The 22,604-nt window shown below is 56.3% G+C and overlaps 1 protein-coding gene across 1 annotated transcript; it reads left to right on the forward strand.

Annotated features, from left to right (window-relative positions):
* The first annotated feature begins 4,156 nt into the window (after positions 1-4,156).
* IFITM10 (interferon induced transmembrane protein 10) lies at positions 4,157-17,989 on the forward strand. Its single transcript, XM_060017574.1, has 3 exons — positions 4,157-4,234; positions 4,736-5,188; positions 17,393-17,989. The coding sequence occupies exons 1-3, from the start codon at positions 4,157-4,159 to the stop codon at positions 17,540-17,542; spliced, it is 681 nt and encodes a 226-aa protein (XP_059873557.1). The 3' UTR covers positions 17,543-17,989.
* Positions 17,990-22,604: the final 4,615 nt, after the last annotated feature.

The raw sequence follows: 22,604 nt of genomic DNA on the forward strand, positions 1-22,604 counted from the left end.
GGCCTCTTACTGTGTGTCGGCGTGTTTTGTGCTTGGTGGGGAGGGTGGTGGGGAAGGAGCTGGTGTGGCAGATGCCCTGCTGTCACTTCAGAGGGAGGGCTGACCCAGCTACCCTGGGGTGCACCTCTGGGGTTGCCCTGGGCCTGGCTCACAGACCCAGACCCCAAGACTTTCGCCTCCTGCCCAGCCTCGTGGCCAAGACGCCACTGGTGGGGGACTGGCTTGTATGGGGGCCTGGAGCAGTGATCAGCAGGGTGGGGCACAGCACAGGGCTTCTTATGCGAGTACCTTCATGGAGGCATGGTTTTCAGGTCCAGGTGAGTGTCCTCCATGTTTCCTTGGAAAATGTTCCACCAGCAGTGGGGCCCGGCAGTGTTCCCTGATCCCCCTGCACACATGATTCCGGCCTAGGAAAGAGGCCTGATGAGGCTGGTGCCACCTGGGCAGCCCACCTCTCATCTGGGCCTCTTCAACAGCCCCTGGAAGCCGTATCTCTGTGTGTGAGCCATGCCGATGCTGGAGCAGGCCAGCCTGGAGTCCTGGGGTTGCAGGGATTGAAGTTAGGAATCCCCTCAGGCCACAGTGACTTCCTGGCTGGTCTGGCCTGTTTGGTGGGGGTAGGCGGGAGTGGTCAGAAGCAGCTGCACAGCCAGGGGGTTTGAGGGGTGAATAGGAGTTTGTGAACACTTGGTGGTGGGCAGATTCTTCAGGAATGGGTAACTCTGGACGACTCCTTGGAACCCACCCCCTGCAGGTGTAGGGGTCTGGCTGATGTGACATTTGTCGCTATCCTGGTGCCTTCTCAGCCAGCAGGGCTGTGGCTGTCACTGACCTGGCCCCAGGGGGCCCGGGGGCTGCACCCCAGAGCTGAGCCCGTAGCAAGCGCCTTCCAGAATTACGAGAGTCGTGCACACGTGCCCGGTGTTCTCTGCACCTGAAACTCGAGCTGGGAGCTGGCAGAGCTCTGCAGGGCTGTAGGACAGGGCTGCCAGGGAGGACGCACCCCTCCCCTCACCCCCTGCCCGTTGACCATCCCGGGCCTGCTCTCCACTCTGTCCCCCTCAGCCTCCCACCACCCGAGGCCAGCAGGGGCTCACCGACTCACGGGCCCCTGCTCCACCCGCCCTGCTCACCGCGACCCTCGGCTGGAGGGTCCTCCCTTCTGGAACACGGGGACGAGCGTGGCGGGACGCCCCAGACCCCTGGACACTGTGTGGGTTAGTGCAGGGCGAGCCCCCAGCCCCTAGCCCAGACCATCAGGGCGTTGATGTCCTGCCCAGAGTCGGGCCAGTGCAGCCGCCCTGCGCTGCCCCCCGGAGGACCCATTCAGCCGGCCGGGATTCTCCGGACCCTGCAGTTTGACTCTGGGCTCAGACCCAGCTTCTGTGACCCGATCCTGAGCCTGGAGTCTCTGTCTAGGGAAGGAGGGTGACAACAGGGACCTCTTCGCGCTGGGCCTGATGGACACGATGAGGACCCCAGCACAGGGCCTGGCGTTCGGACGCTCCAAACACTGGCTCTCGTCCGGTGGGCGCTTCCCGCCTGGAGGACACCCAGCCTCGGGCTGAGCTCTCCGGAGCCCACCTGAGTCCGGCCCCTTCCCAGCGGCCTGCAGCAGGCTCCTGTGGGCCAGGCGCCCTCTCCTGCTGCCTGAGGGCCAGCTGGATGCGGGGGCAGACCAGCCCGTGGGCCGCTTACAGCAGCCTGTACAGCCCTGGGCAGCGCCTGGCCCAGGGGACACCAGGTGGCCTAGTTCACAGGCCACTCACAAGCCTGGGAGGGCCCCTTAGGTCAGACCCAGCCCGACCGAGGTCTGGTGCCCGCAGGCCAGGCCCCTGGGAAAGGGGCAGTGGGGTTTGGATGAGGGAGACTGAGCCCCGGTTCCCCGCAGTCCCCATCTGCCCTGAGAGACCTGTGGGCCCTGGGCCTGGGCCCCGCTGCGGGTGTGGTCAGGGCGGGGCCGGCTTTGCTTGGGAACACCGCCTGCTTGAAGACGGTTTTATCCACATCCTTAAAGCCAGCTCTTGCGCTGCGGGGTTCCTGACCAGCCCCGAAAGAGGCTGTACCAGGGTCAGCCAGGGGGTGGGGGCGGGGCAAGGGAGGGGCCTGGAGCGGGGGTGGGACGTGTCCAGGGACCGGGGTGCAGAGAAGGGCTCAGGCTCAGAGCGCACAGAGACTGGGGAGAGAAGTGTTCAGAGAGGGCCCGGCACAGGCAGGCGAGCACTCCGAGGAGAAGGGGTCCCTGAGAAGGACCCAGGCTGGGAGGAGAGAGGGTCGTGGAGGGAAGGGAGGCCGGTTGAGAGGGTCAGAGCAGAGCCGGGCTTCACGGGAGGAAGGGCTCAGAGCACAGCCTGGGGGGAGAACAGGGGTTCAAGGGAGGAGAGGGAGGGAACAGGCTGCCACACAGAAGGGCAGCTTCAGGGGTGGCGGGGTTGGAGGTTCCGGGCTCCATGGGGGCCGGCAGATGGGTGAAGAGGACCCAACTCAGAGAGGGCCACTGCGCAGTGAAGTGGGGACTCAGGGCGCAGCAGGGGGGCTGGGGTTTCTACTTCGCAGAGGGTATCCTTGGGACTCTTGCAGGAAGGGGAAGCCACTTGGGGGCAAGTGTCAAAGAGATAATGAAAGCAAGGTGGGGTAGACGGGGGCTAGCAGGCTGAGGCCGGGGGTGGGGGAGGGACTTGGGGGACAGATCCACAGGGTGAGACGGGCCGGGCTTGCAGAGAGGCGTGGGCAGGTGAGTGGCCTGGACTCCAAGGAGACCGGTGTCACAGGGGCTTGGAGAGAGACACCTGGTCCCAGGGGCAAAGGGTTCCAACAGGTGACGGGTCACAGTCTTCAAGACTGGACTTTGGCGGGCAGTCGTGTTATCGAGCGTGGAGCTCAGGGGCTCTGAGCTGGGCGCCCGTGAGTCCGATTTGGGGAAAATATGGGGGCAGGAACTCCAACGGGGGTGGGCTCAGGAAGGACAGGGCTGTGAGGGCGGCCTGGGGGCGGGGCCTCAGCCAGGGATGGGATTGCGCAGAGCTGGGCACTCCGGTGGGGGCCTGGGGAGGTGCACCCTGCTCAGGGAGAGACTGCAGCTGGGGTCTGGGGGCTGGGAGGGGCCAGAGACTCAAGGAGGACAGAGGCCCTGGAGGGGGCTTGGATAGGGTCTAGGGTCGTGCGGGGACAGGAGAGCAGACAGGGGCCGGGCTAGGCATGAGGACCCGCTTGGTGAGGACAGGCTGGAGGCACCTGGGCTCTGTGGGTGGAGGGGCTTGGGGAGGCCCAGACACCCACCGGGCCTGGCACTGCGGGGTGGGTGGAGGGCCAGGACTGAGGTGCGGACAGAGCCGGGGGGAGCAGGAAACTCAACAGGCGGAGAAGGGGCAGCACCCAAGGGGGAAGGGGCTCTGACACGGTCCTGGGAGCTGCGGGGGGAGCGGAGGGGGAGCACAGAAGGAGGAAGGGGCTCTCCCCTGGGGAGACAGATGCGAAGACTCAGCGAGGGGCTGGGGGCTCAGCAAGAGGGAGGGCGCAGGGGGCGGTGTCCAGGAGACGCGGGTGGCGCGGGCACCGGGGTCTGGCGCTGCAGCGGAACCCGTGCCTGGTCAGCTCTGCCACCCCGAGGGTCGCCGCTTCCGGCCGGCGCCCGCTGCCCCCACCCAGCCGGCGGGAGGGGGCGGGGAGGTGGCTGCGCCCGCCGCCGCCGCCGCCGCCAACGTGAGTCAGGCTTGGGCTGCAGCCGGCGGCCGGCCTGGCGCTGCGGAGGCAGCGCCGCCACCCCGCGCCCCTCCCCACCGCCACCCCGCGCGCTTCCCGCGCCGAGGTCGGGCCGCTGGGACGCGGAGCGGCGGGACAGCCAGACACCCGCGGGACGGCGGAAGGACGCGCGGAGCGCGGCGCTGGGTCGGGCCAGGCCGCCGAGGATTCGCCAGTAGGTGAGGGCGCGCCGTCCGGGCGGCTGCGGCAGACCCGGGTCAGGCTGGGGGCCTGCGGGGCCGCGGGGCCTCGGCTGCGGACCCTCGGGGCGGCGCGGGGCGCGGGTGCCTCGTCGGAGAGTGTTCGTTTCGCAGAGTGTCATTGTGCGTCCGTTCCCGGCACGGGGCGAGTGGCCCGCGGCGAGTGCGCGCTCTTGGGGTCCGGGCGCCGCTCGGGGCCGGGGTGTGAGGGGGCGATGCGCGCGGGTTCGGAGCCCCAGCGGCCGCCGTGTTCATCCTCGGGGGATCGTGTCGGGGCCTGTGTCGCGGTGTGTGTGAGTGTCACAGTGCGGGGTTGTTTACCTGGCGGCGTCTCTGAGCGCTCGGCGTGTGCCGGGGTCTGGGGAGCCGGGTGGTGGTGTTGGCGTTTGTGTCCGGTGTGACAGCGGGAGCCAGCGCGCAGGTGCTCCGGGGAGCTCTCCTCCTTCCGCCAAAGAGTGACTGAGGCTGTGTCATTGTGGGTCTGCGTGCCCTGTGTGTGCCGGGCTGTCTGGGGGTGCTGGTTGCTCTGTTTACCGCAAGAGTGTGCCAGTCGGGATGCTGGGGGGCGCTGCTGTTGTGTGTCAGTGGGTGACTGTTTGTGCGCAGATGGCGAAGTGACGAAAAGCCCCCGACGTCCCTGCCAAGGCTGCTGTGAGGGCTCCGGCATCTGCGGCGGGTGGGGATTGTCCTGGGGGGCTGTTTATGGGGCCAAAGGGGAGACACCGCAGGGTGCCAGGGTGGGCCCAATAGGGTGGTCCGGACCCGGCTCATCCTTCCTCTCCCCCTCCCTGCAGGCCCAGGGCTCCAGCCAGTGCCCAGCCCCGCTGGGAGCCCCGGCCAGCACCACGGACGGCACCCAGGAAGCCCGAGTTCCCCTGGACGGGGCCTTCTGGATCCCGAGGCCCCCGGCGGGTTCGCCCAAGGGCTGCTTCGCCTGCGTGTCCAAGCCCCCCGCCCTGCAGGCTCCAGCGGCCCCCGGGCCTGAGCCCTCAGCCTCACCCCCCATGGCACCCACCCTGTTCCCCATGGAGTCTAAGAGCAGCAGGACAGACAGCGTGCGGGCCACCAGCGCCCCCCAGGCCTGCAAGCACCTAGCAGAGAAGAAGACCATGACGAACCCCACGGCGGTCATCGAGGTCTATCCCGACACCGCGGAGGTGAACGACTACTACCTGTGGTCCATCTTCAACTTCGTCTACCTCAACTTCTGCTGCCTGGGTTTCATCGCCCTGGCCTACTCCCTCAAAGTGAGCGGGGGGCGGGGATGGAGGAGGGGGCAGGGGGAGCAGGAGACGTGGGTGCCGGCTGCATCGCTCTGCCCCCTCCCTCGCAGAGAAGCCCATGGGTGCAGCAGGTGCAGCGGAGCGGCTGAGGGATAGAAGGATGGTGGGGGACCCAGCGAGACACGGATGGCAGCCAGCTCGGGGCTGGCAGGGAGAGCCAGCCCATCCTGACCTGAGCTGGGGAACCTTCCAGGGTGTCTTGTCGGGGCTCGGGGTCCTCAGGGCCAGGGTCTGTGCACAGCGAGTTTGGTCTGTGGGGTGGGGACCTGGGACTCGGTGTCCTGTCCCCTGGGCGGGGGACGTGGGAATTAGGCCTGGGTGAAGCTGTCCCTAGGCATAGGGATGGAGCCAGCAGGGAGATGAAGAGGCCTTGGAATCCTTCCCCTGTTGACAGGAGGAGGGGTGACGTCACTGCTGGAGACCTTCTTGTCCAAGCCCCTTGCAGGGAACCTGATGCCAGGCAGGCGCTCCGAGGGAGGCCGTGACAGACAGACGGGGGTGCTGACCCCCAGCCACTGCTCTGTCTCCCCTCACACACGGTTTCTAGATGGTCCGTCCCGGGGGAGGCTCTGTGGGAGCCAGGAGCCCGGGGGAGGGAGGTGTGAGGGTGTCCCATACACCCTGACTCCACGCCCTGAGTGTATACAGCTTCCAGAAGCCCCTTGCTGCTGTGAGCGGAGCTGGCTGGGTGCACAGCAGTGTCCCAGGCAGACAGGACCCCATCCCCCCGGGGTGGGGGCAAAGTGGAGAGAAGTGGACTGAGATGACAGGCGGGGAGCTGTGATTGACTCGCACTTGGGGTCTTGGGGTCGGGAGATCCACGCAGATGTGTAAGGACCCAAGAGCCCGGGGCTGCTGGAGCCCAACCAGCAGGAAGGGAGGGGTAGACTCAGGGCCTCGCTCCCTTCCCGCCACCCCGGAAGGGCCTGGCTCACGTCTCGCCAGATCATCACTTTTCCCGAGCCCTGATCTGAGTGTCCAAGGCCAGGCGCATTTCACTGATTGCAGCTGCCCGGCGGGGCGGGGGCAGAACACGGGGCGGGGTGGGGGGGTTGCTGGAGGCCGAGGAGGGGCTGGGCCCGAGAGGCTAGCCTGGGGGAAGGTGCTGGGACTGCTCTGCCTCTGTGCGTCTCTGAGCACGGAGCCCCCTGCCCTGGCCTCACAAGCTCTGGCCACCTGGTCGTCTTGTCCTCCTGACTCATCATTGGCATCACGGTCACCCACCGCCTTCAAATCCAGGTCTGAGTACCCAGCCCTGGGCTCCACCACATGACACCGTGTCCATCGAGTGTGCGTGAGTGTGGGCACATGTGTGAGTGTGCACGAGTGTGTGTGCATATAGGTGTGAATGTGTTGCATTGTGTGCGTGTGTGCCTGCATATGGGTGTGAGCGTGTGTGTGTGCATGAGTTGTGTGGGCATGAGAGTGCATTTGCAAGTGTATGAGTGTGTCGGTGTGAGTGTGCACGTGTGTAATTGTGTGGGAGTGGGAGTGCATGGGTGTGCATATGTGAGTGTGTGGCACGTGTGTGCACGAGCATATGCCTGCATATGGGTGTGAGAATGCATTGTGGATGTGTGTGCATGTGTGTATTGTGTGTGCGTGCAGGGGTCCCTGGGAACTGGGGGTGAAGCCCCCGGGCCAGCCTCAGCTCTGCCTCCCGGGGCCCTCTTGCCTGGCCCCACGAGTAGCCTGTGGACCTGGGGCCGGCTGCGTGTGCTCCTGTGGGCAGCTGGCTGGCGCAGGGCAGGCCCATCTGCTGCGGGCTGTAGGTAGGTCACAGATTCCTGAATGGTTCAGGATCCGCTCTGCAGTGCAGGGTGGGAGTTGCTGCTTCTAGAGGCAGAAGGGGATTCACTGCGCCTGCACCCGGCTGCTCCCTCACATCCTTCCTGGGCGTTAGCGAGGGCAGAAAGGCTTGGGGCTTCCCTGGGAGGGGTGAGCAAGGCGAGCTGCCTCTGTCCCGGGCAGAGGGGAGGACAGACCTGGCTGGCACGGCTCCCACGCCTGGGAATTCGTCCATCTGTCCGTCCAGCTGTCCGTCTCCTGGGCTGCTGCATCCTACATCGTTTGCAGCCGTCCTGGGCACTTCCAAGGGCACCTGATGGCCTTGGGGTCAGGAGGCCTCGGCTAACTCCCCGCGTGGCCTCTTAAAAGCAGTGCTCTCGCTTCACTGAGCCCATTTCCTCATCCGTTCACAAAACACAGCAAAACAAAACAGCATTCAAATAAGCACAGAAGCAGGGCGGAGGCTGGCCTTCGGTGGGTGAGAAAGAAGCGCTGTGTCCCTAGCTGTCCCCGTCTGTCCCCGCACGCCCCGCCCCCAGGGGCACCCTCGTGGGCTCGGCATGGTGTCTGGGGATGGCTCAGACGCAGAAGGCCAGGTCTCCGTCTGTGCAGTCTGTACGAGGTGCTCACCATGGCCCCCGGCTCCCCTTTCTCGGCCTGGAGAAGTCCAGCCTCCTCATCTTGGCATTCAAGGCCCGGCATGACCCACTTTTAACCCCTTCCCTAAGCGAGCTCCCTGGGTGCGCCTGGCTGCCCCCAGCCTGGGGCCTTTGTGACGCCCGGGTTGCCCCCACCCCCAAAGGCTCTGCTGCCTCCCTCTGGCCGAACCTTCCTCCCCATCAGAGAGCCCGCGCACTGACCACAGCTGCCCACTCCTGACCCAAGGCAGGGCTGGCCAAGTTGGGGGGCAAAGGATGCTGGAGGGATGGGTGGATGGACAGAGGGTGCATGGGAAGATGCATACGCACCAAACGTTTCAGGAGAAGAACACTTCACTCCCAGCTTGGGCGTGAGGTTGGGCTCAGCCCCGGACACTTCTGGGGGAGGCAGCATTTACCCGGGCCTTGAAGCGTGGGTGAGGGGACAGGAGTTCATAAACTAAGACACGAGGGTTGGGCAGTCGGGAGCAGCAGGGCCCCATCCTTAGTGGGGAGCAGAAGATGGTCCAGGAAAGGCAGACTGAGGCCGTGCAGTGAAAGACTTGGAGTTCCATGGGAAGGGTATGGGGGACACGGAAGGGAAAGGTGATCAGAGCTGTGAACTCTGCAGCCAGGGTGGAGGGAGGGGATGAGACAAGCCCAGAGGCAGGGAGGAGTGAGGGTCCGGTGTGGTGGTCCAGGCGAGAGGGCACATGGCTTGAACCAGGGCGGGGATGGTGGCAGAGAGGAGCAGCAGATTGCAATGAGGACACAGGCTGTGAGACTTCTCGGTGACAGGGCAGTCAGAAAGAATAGATTAGGGGGAAGGATACTGTGTCTGTTTCTGTTTTTACATACTTGCCCACTCCTTCCTTTCTGAATATCACCCGTCCATCCATTCATACATATGTACCTACGCCCACCCATCCATCCATCATCCATCCACCCGTCCGTCCGTCCATCCATCCATCCACCCACCCACCCACCCACCCACCCATCCACTCATCCTCACATCCATCCATCCACCCACCCGCCCGTCCGTCCACTCATCCTCACATCCATCCACCCGCCCATCCGTCCACTCATCCTCACATCCATCCATCCATCCATCCACCCACCCATCCATCCATCCATCCATCCATCCACCCACCCATCCATCCATCCATCCATCCACCTGCCCGTCCGTCCATCCATCCATCCATCCACTCATCCTCACATACATACATACATCCACCCGCCCATCCATCCATCCATCCATCCACCTGCCCACCCATCCACTCATCCTCACATCCATCCATCCATCCACCCGCCCGTCCGTCCATCCATCCATCCATCCACCCACCCATCTGTCCACTCATCCTCACATACATACATCCACCCGCCCAGCCATCCATCCATCCATCCACCTGCCCACCCATCCACTCATCCTCACATCCATCCATCCACCTGCCCACCCATCCACTCATCCTCACATCCATCCATCCATCCATCCACCCGCCCGTCCGTCCATCCATCCATCCATCCACCCACCCATCTGTCCACTCATCCTCACATACATACATCCACCCGCCCAGCCATCCATCCATCCATCCACCTGCCCACCCATCCACTCATCCTCACATCCATCCATCCACCTGCCCGTCCATCCATCCATCCATCCATCCATCCACCTGCCCATCCATCCACCCATCCTTTCATCTATCTGTGCTCACTATATCCGTTGATTTCATTCATTCATCCACCTACGTGCTAACACCCATTTCCTCACCATGAATCTATTCATACTTTCACCTATCTTTCCATTCATTTATTCACTTAACTTTTCTCCCACCCTCACTCCTGATCCCCTTTACTTTCTCAGTTCATCCCAGAATACTGTCCAACACACCAAGTCATTCATCCATACCGAACACATCCACCTACCCATTCGTCTTTCCACCCTCCCACTGGTCTTTTTATATATGTCTTCTTCCTCCCTTCTTCCCTTCTCCCCTCTTCTTCCAATTATTTCCTCTCCAGTGGTTCATCCATCTAACTGCCCACCTGCTCTGTTTATCCATTCTTCTATCTTCTCTCCCTCCTACCCACCTCTTCCACCTTCTGTGTGTACCACATAGCCATACGCCCAGTGTTCATGGTGGCTCTGGTGTACAGCATAGGTTTGAGTCCTGGGACCTTAAGTTGGTATTACATCTATCCGTGCCTTATTTTCCTCCTCGTAAAAATGGGGTTGTACCTACCTCAGAGTGTTGTTGAGAGGATTAACTGAGTTAATGCCGTGTAATGCTGTTAGCATAGCACCATGCCCATAGTCGTTTCTTTTATTATTTTTATTGTTCTTTCCTACATCCATCCTCCATGTCCATCCTTACCTCCCATTACTTCTATGCATCCACCTGCCCTGTGTATGACTTTACCCAGTCATCTGTCCATCAATACACATATCCACCAACTTTATTTAAACATCCATCCTTTTCCCGTTGTACATCTCTCTAACCATCTTCCCACCTTCTATTTCCTGTTCCCTCCTTTCTTCCCTTACTCACTTTAATTACCCGTCCATCAATTAATCTAGTGATTCAGGAAGATAATTCATCTCCTCTCTTTTCTTCTCAACTTTCTCATTCTTTTTCTCATTTACCCAACTGTCTATCTCGTACTCCATGTACCCCATATACCCTGTTTCCTCCTTGTATCCACTCATTCCTTCTTCCATCACTTTTACCCGTCAATGTACATTACTAATTAGTTCATCCAAGCTTCCATCCATTCATCCATACATACACATCCTCACCTTTCCTTTTCCCTTTTTTCTTTTCTTCTACCCATTTGCTCACCCCACACATACTTCTAGCCTCCTATCAATTCCTCTATCCACACTGTAACCTAATTCCTTCAGCTATCCCCTCCCACACACCTATTCACTGAATCCATCCATCCATCTCTTTCTATCTGGTTTACCCACACACCTTTGTGGATTTGTTTAATCTCCTCTTTTCTTCCCTCCTGTCTTTCCTCACCTACATCCATCTGTCAGTTTCCCCTCCATCTGTATATTCATTGTCTTCCCTCACTTTGATTATCATGCCCGTCGCCTCTTCCTCTCCTTCCCTCCCTTCCTTGTAGGTAACCATCATATCTATTCATTAAACTCTCTAGTCAATGACCTAGTCTTCAGTTCATTCAAACTTCCCAACATCCTTCCACTCTTCACGCATTTGTCTCACACGCAATTCTAATGCCTAGTCAGTGACAAGGAACACACGGCCCCTGCCCATGAGGTGCTTACATTCTGGTGGGGTGTCAGACAATAATAAAAGTAACACTTATGCATGTCAGATGGTGACGTCAGCTCTGAAGAGCACATGAAGCATGGTGAGGGAGATGTGCGCTGCTCTTTTATGTAGAGGCAAGGAAGGCCTCTTTGTTGAGATGCTATTTGAGTGTAAACCTGGATTAATTCACGCAGTAGCCATAAATGCGTCTTTTTGAGAAAGCATATTCCAGGAAAAGATCAGATATTGCAAAAGCCCTGCGGCAAAGTCAGGTTCAGGGACCAATGTGGCTAGAATGGGGGTGAGCATAGGAGATGGGTCCAGAGAGGTGGGGGAGGGGCCAGACCACATACATCTTGTCTGCCACAGTTAGGATTTTGTTTTGCTTTAAGTGAAAACTTTGAGGAATGTTAAACGAAGAGTCAATATCATGTGACTTACTTTTTTTCTTTTTTTTTTGGCCATGCCATGCGGCATGCGGGATCTTAGTCCCCCGACCAGGGGTTGAACCCACGCCCGCTGCAGTGGAAGCATGGAGTCCTAACCACTGGACCTCCAGGGAAGTCCCCATGTGACTTTGTCTCCAAAAATTCATCTTCTTTCTTCCGGAATTTCACTTCCATACTGTCAGCCGTCCCTTTATTCACTCTTTCACTTATTTACAAAATTCATGTTTCTACTCGTTTCATCATCTGTCTTTTTTTTTCTTTCTTTTGTGTTACGCGGGCCTCTCACTGTTGTGGCCTCTCCCGTTGCGGCGCAGGCTCAGCGGCCATGGCTCACGGGCCCAGCCGCTCCGCGGCATGTGGGATCTTCCCAGACCGGGGCACGAACCCGTGTCCCCTGCATCGGCAGGCAAACTCTCAACCACTGCGCCACCAGGGAAGCCCCTATCTGTCTTTTTTTTCTTCCTCTCCTTCCACGGTTTATCCACCAACCTCATCCATTACTCTGTTCATCTATCCATCCACCCAGCTCTCCATCTAGTCTTTTTTTCTCCCTGGATTCATCTGTTTCCCCCCTTTTACTCATTCATAGTAATAGCAATAGTAACAAGCCAGCAAATAACAATAAAACAATTAATTATTGAGCTCTTAATTAACTAATTATTGAGTATATTCTAGGCACCTTTCTAAGAACTTCTAATTATTTAATTAGATGTAGCGTTTTATTTAATGATAACAAAACCCTATGAATAGGTGCAATTAATATCCTGGTTTTACAGATGAGGAAACGGAGGCACAGTGACACAAAGTAACTGCCTTGAGGTCAGCATCAGGTTCCTTTCTCGGACCCTTTTTGAATCACTGCACTCTTCTTCCTGTGGTCATCACCCTCTGTCCATTCATCCTCTCACCTCTTCCTCTCTCTGTCCATTTTCCTGCACTTTCTGTCCATCTCGGCTTATTCATTCATCCACCCAACCATACAGGCTTCCTTTGTACTATTCTCCATTCTTCTGCCAACTCCTATCTATATAGCTAATCATTCATTAAAACTTCTCTTCATCAGCCCTTCTCTCTTGCCTTTCTCCTTCTCACAACCATGTATCCACCCACCCACCAGCCAGCCAGCCATCCGTCAACCATCAATACATTTCCGTCTCTCCATCTTTTCCTTTCATTTATTCCTGCTTCCCCTTCATTCACCTCTAAATTAAGTTGCCCATTCATCCATTTATATATTATCCCTCCCTTTCTTCCCTCTACCCCGTTCTTCCAATTATTTATTATATCCATTCGTGTAATCAGGTGTTGAGCTGGTATCCATTCATCTATACACCCATCGACCCATCCTCCCTCCCTTTCCTTCACACACTATCAATCTATCATCCCATGAAGATACACCTTCATAAAAGAACTGTCCATCCATTGATCCGTCTGCACATCCTCCCATTTTTCTTCCTTTCCTTTCTTTGACTGACTCACCCAAGTATCCAACCATCCATCTGTTCACTCACCTGTCTTCCTCCTTTTCCTTTCTTTCCACCCAACATCACCCATCCACCTCTTCACCCACCTGCCCTGCATCCATTTATCCATTCCATTCCTGCATGTTTACTCCTCCTCCTTTCACGTCATTTCACCCCCACCCACCGTCCTTTCCTTCCCCTTGCCTTCCTTCTGCTTTTTAGACTGCCCTTCTCAGCCTCCTTTCCTGGATACCTCTTGCTTCCCAGATCTTTCAACGTTGGGATGCTCTGGGGCTCAGTCCCTGGTCCTCTTCATCTCTTGCCTACACTCTCTCCCTTGGTGCTCTCACCCAGCCTCATGGCCCCAAGTAGCGTCTTTATGCTCATATGCTCCTCCAATTTGTATCTCTGCCCTAGACCTCATCCCTGAACTCTAGACTCGCAGAAAACCTACCTGCTCAAAATGTCCAGCTCTACGTCTAGAAGACATTTCTAGCTAAACATGTCAGAAACCCAACTACTGAACCATGCACAAACTTACTCCCCCTGGAGTCTCCTACAGCTCCCTGATTTCAGTAGATCAAATGAAAAAGCCTTGAAGTCATCTCAAATTCCTTTCTTTTTTTCTCACACTCCACATCTGATCCCAGTAAATACTGTCAGCTCTATCTTCAAAATAGATCCAGAAAAAGGTCAGTTCCTACCACCTTCACGACCACTGCCCTGATGCAACCCACCCTGACCACTCACCTGGACTGTCGGCCTCTTCTTTACTTTGTCCAGCCTCTGCCCCTTCCACCTATTCTCTACACAGCATCCAGAATTACCAGGTTAAAACACGCCGGAGCCTCTGCCCTTGTATTTTCTGCTAAAAAGTGCCTACAAAGTCCCACGCAACCTGCTTCTTGCCTGTTTCCTCTCTGACCGTAAGTCGCACTCCCCTTCCCCTCTGGGTTCTGCTCTCCCCACACTGGCCTCTGGTTATTCCCCAGAACACAGGTTCATCCCCACCTCAGAGCTGCGTGCTCTGAGACGTGCTTTCCCTGCAGATAAACACATGACCGAGTCTGTCACACGCTTCCGGGCTTTACTCAGATGTCCGTGCTCCATGTGTTCCTTCCTGAGCGCCCAGCTAGAGCCATGCCTCCCACCATGCTCCGCTCTGTGTCCTCCTCAGCTCTCTGTTCAGCACATTTAACACCCTATACATTTTACTTATGTGTTGCGTTTACTTTCCATGTCCTCTCCCTTAAATGTGTCCTTAAATGTAAGCTGCATGAGGACAGGGGACTTTGTTTTTTTCCCTGCTGTATACTTGGGACCTAGAAGAGCAACTACACAGAGCAGGCACTGATATTGCTTGACTGAGTTAATGAACCTATTCACCTGCCCTGCATTGGTCTATACTATAATCTACCCAACAACCCTCCCTCCTCTCCAATTATCTACCCATCCCATTCACCCAGCACACATTCGTATATCCATCTATCCTCCATTCCATCCATTTGACACACTTTTATACGTCCCTATACGCACCTTTCCCACCACCTCAGTGCACATTCACACATCCATCTTACCCGCCTATCCCAACAATTCAGCATTTATTTCTAAACCCATCGAGCCACCTGTCCTACCCATCCAACACATACTCATGTATCCATCTAGCCACCTGTCCAGGTTATCCAGCGCATATTCATAAATTCATCTACCAGCCTGCCCCGCCCATCCAGTATACCTTCCTGTGACCACCTAGGTACCTGTTCCCATCATGCAATGTAATTTCGTATATCCATCTGTCTACCTGTCCTGCCCACCTGGCATACCTTCATGTGTCCATCTAGCCTGCTCCATCCACTCAGCACCCGTTCTCAGGTATTGATCTACTTGCCTGGCCTGCCTGTGGAGCACGTTTCATGTATCCATCTGTGTACCAGTCCTTCGCTTCTGGCAAACACCCGTGTATCCATCCAACCATCCCTTCCATCCAGCATCCATTCCTATGTCCGTATCTCTGTGTGTCCCACGCATCCAGCATGGGACGTTCATATCTCCCTCCTTCTCATCACCCACCTGCCTTCCCATCATCAAATCACCTGTCCAGTTCTCCTCTTCCCTGATCTCCTTTACAACTGAATGGATGGGTTACTCAGCCATCCACTTCCAACATCCATCTCTATCCTTCCTTTCCTCATTCCAATATCCAACAAGGGAGTCATGACCAATTGTTTATTTTTAAATAAATCAGCCTTGTTTCAACATGAGGGGGAAAAAATCAATGAATATAATTTACTAGTTAATGAATTAGAGAAAAAATATGTTTATCTCATGGGGATTTTTAAGAATACAGCAATCTACCTCTAATAATACAATGAACATCATTCTCAGTCGTGAGCTTTACAATTAAGACTGAGAGTGGGCTGCCTGTTACATCATTGCTAGTCAGCATCGTTCCGAAGCCTTTGCTTCCGTTATATAAGAGCTTGCTTTGGACCAGACACTATGCTAATGCTTTGTGTCCACCAACTCATTAATTCCTTTCAACAGCCCTATGCCGTAGGTACTATTGTTATCTTCCTGTTACAGATGAGAATACTTGCTAAGGTTATGCAGTGATGGGCAAAACTGGGATTCAAATCCAGGCATCTGTACTCTTAACCACTGTGCTACAGAGGCTAAGAATAAAGACCTGAAGGAAGAACTAGAACTGTTATTTACCGTAGATGTGATTCATTACATAGAAAACTTGGTCTGTTATCATAATTAATACGATAGTTTAGCTGGGTACAAAATCAATCTATAGAAGCTGAACTTTTATACACCAGCAAAAATCAGTTAGCAATGCAATCTGAGACGTCACAATATGACAACCAAAATAAACAGACTAAGTCTAACAGAAGATGTCATAGCTCTTTCTTCTGGAGAGAATTATGAAATTTTATTTTAATGACGACGTCCAATAAGACCTAAATAAGTGGGTGATACATCATGTTCTCACAACGGAAGATAAAACTCAGTGAAGATGTGGGCTCTCTCCAAAATCACTAGAATAAAAGTTCCACAAGGGCATAGACTTTTCTTCTTTTCTCGTTCCCTTCCCTAGTTCCTCAAGGCCAGCTTCTTTTCCTCCCTCTACCTCTCCATTCTATACAATCTGCCTTAAGTCACCCAATCTTCCACCCCTTCCCCAGTCCCTCCAACTTGTCCCCCAGCTCCACTCCACTCCATCTCCTCCTTCCCTTCCTCAGCCCCTCCATCCACTGCCAGACAGTCACCTCTGTCTTCTTTCTTCTCTCCTCTCCCTCTGTTCCTTCCACCATTCGCCTCGTCCGTCCATCCACCCAGCCACACTCCCACCCCATCTGTGTCCCCACCGCGTTAACTACCCATCTATTCTCCCGTCCATCTGCGTAACCCCCCCTCCGGGCAGCCAGACATGAGTGTCCTCTATCTGCCCAACCCAGCCCCCTGCCTTTTGTCCACACATCCATCCGTACATCCATTTACCCACCAGTCTGCTGATGCAGAGACTTTCTCTCCCCGCCTCTCTCATCTCTCGGCTTCCTCTGTCTCCTCCTCCTCCCAGGCTTTGCTCTCTGCTTGCAGCATGCTCAGACCTGCTCTTCTCTGGACTCTGTGGAGGGAGAGGGGACTCCTCAGACCTAGCCTGGATGAGGGGACATGCTCCCCAGGGACACCTCTTCACAGCCAGAGGATCTTGGAAATGGGTCCACCGCTGTCCACCATCTCCCCAGGACTTACTGGGCTCCAACCGCTCCCTTCACTTTAATATCCCGTTGCAGGGACCCCAGGGCTGCCTCCCGTCCAAGCACAGTGTGTATTCTCAGGGAATCCCAGGCAATTTTACATGAGGTGGGACCAATCAGATTAGGACACACGTGTATTGCCCCATCGTCCAATCACGTAACTCTCTGAGACCGGCTTCCTCTTTTATTTTATTTATTTATTTTCCCAGCGTTATTGAGATATAATCAACCTACAACATTGTATATGCTTAAGGTGTACCACGAAATGATTTCCACAGTGGGGTTAGTTAATACTCATCATCTTATATAGTTATCTATTTTTTTTTTTTTGGTGGTAAGAACACCGAAGATGCACTATCTTAGCAACTTTCAAGTATATAGTACAGTATTAACGATCCATTTTACTTTATATAGTTTTAGATTTATAGAAAGGTTGCAAAAAAAAAAGATGCAAAGAATTCCTATATACCCTTCACCCAGACATCCCCATGTTAACAGTGTACCATATTCACTCTTCTTCTCTCTCTCTCTAAATACATATTATTTATTTTGTAAACTGTTTGAAAGTACGTTTCCGACCCGATGCCCCATAATCCGGGGCACGTTTCCACCCAGCAGGACATCGTTGTGCAGCAGCCCCGCACGGTTGTCAGGACTCAGGAATCGGCCACTGACGCTGGCTTGGGGCTACAGTCTCAGGGGCCCTCTGCCCTCATGCCCTCGCGCCTGGCCCCTGCCTGTGTCCACCCCCGGCGCCGGCTGCCGGTCTCACCTCCTCCTTCTGGCTTCAGGTTCGGGACAAGAAACTTCTCAACGACCTGAACGGGGCAGTGGAGGACGCCAAGACCGCTCGGCTGTTCAACATCACCAGCTCTGCCCTGGCTGCCTCCTGCATCATCCTCGTCTTCATCTTCCTGCGGTACCCGCTCACCGACTACTGAGGCCCCGACAGGCACCGCCAGCCTGGAGATGAAGCTCTGAGATGGGTTCATTTCGTGGCTGAGGAAAGCCGGATGCCCTGCGGTGGGGGCGGAGCCGGAGCCCCCCTGCAGCTGGGAACCCGGCAGCGAGGCAGGGGGACAGTGAGTTACGTGCCAGCCCACGCTCTCTGCCTCCCGGCCCTCCTCCTGTTTCAGGGGGGCCCATGGGTTTCTTCCTGTGCTGCTGCACCTTGGCTTCCAGTGGCTGCCCTCCCTGCCTGCCTGTGCCCCCGCCCAGGCTCCTGGGGCCCCTCAGACCTGACACCCAGCAAGAAGGGCTTTTGTGGGAGCTTCCCAGGATCCGGTGGCCGCCAGCATCTGGGGACTGACTCTCTCCTCCCTGATGCCACCTCCTCCAAGCCGTGACCCTGCTCAGAGCTCTTGTATCTGTGAACTTCCAATAAAATACCTGCCCAGCTCTGGCCCAGCCTCCTGTCCCCCACTTGGGCAGGGCTCGGGGCGGAGGGCGTGCGGGGGGCGGGACTTGGAGGCTTTGGGAAGCCCACTCAATCCCTGCCTGGGGATCCTGGGCCCCGAGTGCTGCAACCAGCTGGCTTTTCCAGGGGAAGTTCGCCCCATGATCCAGGTGGTCTCTTCTGTTCACTGTGCATTACGGGACCGAGGGGGCTTTTGGTGAAGTGTGCCCCTAACACGAGTCCCCACGAGGATCAGGCAGCCTCCTTGGAGAGGAGGGAAGGGGGGCGGGCACCAGGAGGGCGCCCCAGGCGGCTGTGGCAGTGCCCTGGCCAATCCCAGTCTACCTTGGGGACCTGGGACCTGGGCAGCTGCCTCCGTTTCCTCATCCGCGAAGTAGGGGATGTGGCTTTCCCGTGTCTCAGCGGCGCCATGAGGTTCACCAGAGGGGAAAACGAGGCATCTGCTGGAGATTGCTGTTTCAGGCGGCACGTGCGGGGAACCAGGGCAGCGATGCTCCCACAGAGATGGGCTCTGCTCACAGCCCGGCAGGGCGCGTCAGCCTGAGAGCAAGTCTGAAGAGTCCTAGGACAGGAGAAGTGCAGGCCCCGTGGGACCTGACGGAGGAGGCCCGATTCAGCCCAGGAGCTGCAGAGAGGGCAGCAGGTGGAGGAACCCCAGAGCCAGCCGAGGCCTCACCATGAGGGATGCAGCCGGTCTAGGACGCAGAGGAGGTTGTGTGCAGGCAGACCTCTTCCATCGCTGGGGCGATGGTTGTGGTCGTGTGGATGTGGGGGCAGGAGTTGGGGGCTCCCCTCGGACCTCCTGGGAGAGAGGGGCCCTCCCCTGGAGTCCTCTGGGAAGGCAAATCTTCGGGATGGGCCGTGGGTCTCTGGAGAGCTGTGGGCCAGCTGGGCTGGGTGGCTGCCCGTCTAATGGCACGAGTGGTGGGCTCAGTGGCCTTCTCATGTGGCACCCAGCTGCACAGACTAGAGAGAGGGAGCCCCGTGCAGGGGGCTGGGAGAGGTGTCCAGGAGGGGGGTGTTGGAACAGGACACAGGCTGCTGTTTGGTTGGGGAGGACGGGAGCCGGCTGAGGGGCTCAGGGACTAGAATCCTGGGGGGTCCACTGCCGGGAGGGGTGGGGACTCAAGGCGGGGGGCGGGTCACAGGAGCAGCGGTTCTGGGTGTTATGACCACTGGGCCTGGAGAAGTGTTTCCCAGGTGAGAATATCAAGACCCTGGGTGTTGGCTGCACGCCCGTGGATACGGCCCAGGGCTCGGAGTGGAGACTCGAGCTGGGTCAGGAAGCTTCAAGCAAAGCGGGTGCAGCCTGGGTGGATGGGGGCAGAGATGGGGTGAGTGAGTGGGACTCACGAACTCCCCCCAGGACGGGGGAGAAGGCAGACACCCGGTGCTGCTGACCCCTGACCCCGGGCAGCGGTGGATTGGGGTAGAAGGGGCAATCAGGGGCCCTGCAAGGTCGTAGGGAGTTGAATCGCGGCCACCCCGTGGAAGGGAGCAGCCAGCCTTCCAGGTGGCCTCCATGGAGGGCTGGAGCCGGGAGGGCAGTTGGTGATGGGGCTGAGCAACCGGACACCGTGACAGACCACTGCATCTCAGTCATGGGCGCTCTCAACACTTCCGCAGTCAGGCCCAGGTAGGCGCCCACCACAGCCCGTGGGTCCCTGGAGGACCCGGGAATGGGACGGGGAGTGATGGGAGGGGCTGCGGCCGGTCGCGGGAGAGAGTCCCCGCCCCGCACCCCGACGGGCTCCCCAGGCACCTGGGGTTCAGCCTGGGCCACCCTGGCGTCCTCGCGCTTTCTGGTGCCTGGCGGGGGTGCTGAAAGTGGAGGGGAAATGTTTCCTTTGCTCATCCTCCTTCCACCTCCGATGCCCGCGGCTGGCTGGCTGCCGGGGACGGCTCCCAGGAGGAAGGGCATCCACATTGTCTGCCTCCGCCAGCTTCTCCCTGGCGGTGCCCGTGCAGCGGAGGCGTCGGGGTCCTGTTGGAGAAACGGCACAGTCGCCCTGCAGCCAGCAAAGGCGCCCTCGGCTCACGGATGCTCATATCCGGTCCTGGGCAGCGTGGGGCACACGGCCCCCAGAGGTGCCGGCCTCGCACCGTCAGGCTCCGGAGAGGGGCGGGCATCCCCGGCACCACGACCCTGGTGGGTCAGGTGGACCCCTCGCCCTCACAGGCAACAGGCCGCACGGGCTGTGCCTTGGTCTCTGGCTTCCAGGCCTGTGTCTCTGCCTCTCTGGTCTCTTCCCTGACCTTCCTTCCGGCCCCGTACCCCCTGCGCTCTCCCCTCCCCATTTGTATTTGATTTTCAGTTTGCAGTAACTAATAAGTACGTATGAATGAATCGTCCTCGCTCACTCTCTTCCCGTCCCTCCTGGACGTGCCCCCTAGTTTTCTGCATCTTTGGGGGCATCAGGTGACATTCCCTGCCCTCCCCTCTCCCTCGTGCTGCCCTGGCTGGTCTGGCCACTGTCCTTGTGACCCCCCCCCCCCCAGCCCAGAGTCCAATCTAAAAGGATCGGGACCAAGTAGCTGGATGGGGAGCGGGTCTAAAGGGCGAGACTGGCCGTGTGTGCGTGCATCTGAGTGTGTGCATGTGGGCACGTTTGCATGTGTGCGTGTGCGTGTGCCTCTGCCTGCAGGCATGGGTGTGCTGGGGTGGGGGGTGCCGCTGTGCAGCCAGCACAGCCCCTTGCCTTGACCACAGCCCCCCCAGAATTCCCCAGGGCCCATCCACTTGCAAAGCCACTGCCCACTCCAGCCTGACTCTGCAGACTTTGGAAACCCACAGAATATTCTTTCTCAGTCGTGCGCTCTCATCTCCCCCGCAGGGGTGCAGAGCTCAGGGTGTCACCCGACTGCTCCCCCTCCCACAAAATAGTGACCACCGGCCCAGATGGGGGCACGAGGGGAGGAGCAGGTCCCTGACTGCCACCAACCCCCAGCCCACGAGACCTGGTCCTCTGCACGTGACCTGTGGGTGGGAGGACAGCGGGGACAGGTATGGGGGGCTTTTCTGAGTCAGAAGAGGCACAGCATCCCCTCCCCCACGCCCTGCCACCTAATGCCACCTGATGAGGCTGGGACCCCTAAAGGGAGTCTCAAGGCTGATTTCCAGGACAGAAAGATGTGCTCCTGAGAGGGCTGCCAGAGGGGCGTGGAGAAAAGAAGATGGAATCAATTAGGCCACAGATTCAAGACCATTGAAGCCCAAATACTGACAAATCCCCACACATCACAGTAGGGGTAGCAAATCAATAAAATAAGAAATGAAAAAGGAAAAGTTATAACCGACACCACAGAAATACAAAAATCATAAGAGACAGCTAAGAGGAAGTATATGCCAGTCAAATGGACAACCTGGAAGAAATGGACAAATTCTTAGGTACAATGTCCCAAGACTGAACCAGGAAGAAACAGAAAATATGAACAGACCAATCACAAGTACTGAATGGAATCTGTGATTTCAAAACTCCCAACAAACAAAAGTCCAGCACCTGATAGCTTCACAGGCAAATTCTATCAAACATTTAGAGAAGAGTTAACACCTCTCCTTCTGAAACTACTCCAAAAAATCGCAAAGGAAGTAACATTCCCAAACTCATTCTACAAGGCCACCATCACCCTGATACCAAAACCAGACAAAGAGATCACACAAAAAAAGAGAAAATTACAGGCCAATATCACTGATTAACACAGAAACAAAAAAATCCTCCACAAAATATTAGCAAACTGAATTCAACAATAAGTAAAAGGATCATACACAGTAATCAAGTGGGATTTATCCCAGGGATGCAAGGATTTTTTCAATATCCTCAAATCAATCAATGTGATACACCACATTAACAGAATGAAGGATAAAAATCATATGATCACCTCAGTAGATGCAGGAAAGGCTTTTGACAAAATTCAACATTCATTTATAATAAAAACTCTCCACAGAGTAGGTATAGAGGGACCATACCTCAACATAATAAAGGTCATATATGACAAGACCATAGCTAACATCATATCCAATGGCGAAAAGCTGAAAGCTTTCCCTCTAAGATCAGGAACAAGACAAGGATGCCCACTCTCACCACTTTTATTCAACATAGTATTGGAAGACTTAGACACAGCAATCAGACAAGAAAAAGAAATTAAAGGAGTCCAAGTTGGAAAGGAAGAAGTAAAACTGTCATTGTCTGCAGATGACATGATGCTATACAGAGAAAATCCTAAAGATGCTGCCAGAAAACTGCTAGAGCTCATCAGTGAATTCAGTAGAGTTGCAGGGTACAAAATTAATATACAGAAATCTGTGGCATTTCTATACACAAACAATGAAAGATCAGAAAGAGAAATTAAGGAAATAATTTGCTTTTGTTTCCCTTGCCTAAGGAGACAGATCCAAAAAAATATTGCTATGATTTATGTCAAAGAATGTTCTGCCTTGAAATTTACTATCATGTCAAAAAGAATAAAATACCTAGGAATAAACCTACCTAAGGAGGTAAAAGACCTGTAATCAGAAAACTGTAAGACACTGAAGACAGAAATTGAAGATGACACAAGTAGATGGAAAGATATACCATGCTCATAAA

The sequence above is a fragment of the Delphinus delphis genome, chromosome 8, assembly GCF_949987515.2.
Source record: "Delphinus delphis chromosome 8, mDelDel1.2, whole genome shotgun sequence".
NCBI lineage: Eukaryota > Metazoa > Chordata > Mammalia > Artiodactyla > Delphinidae > Delphinus > Delphinus delphis.

Bases quoted from the DNA above. Each gene is read 5' to 3' on its own strand.
- IFITM10 (XM_060017574.1), top strand. From the start codon at position 4,157: ATGCGCGCGGGTTCGGAGCCCCAGCGGCCGCCGTGTTCATCCTCGGGG. The intron at 4,235-4,735 runs GTGAGTGTCACA...CCCTCCCTGCAG, and splicing joins GGGCCTGTGTCGCGGTGTGT to GCCCAGGGCTCCAGCCAGTG. The intron at 5,189-17,392 runs GTGAGCGGGGGG...TTCTGGCTTCAG, and splicing joins CCCTGGCCTACTCCCTCAAA to GTTCGGGACAAGAAACTTCT.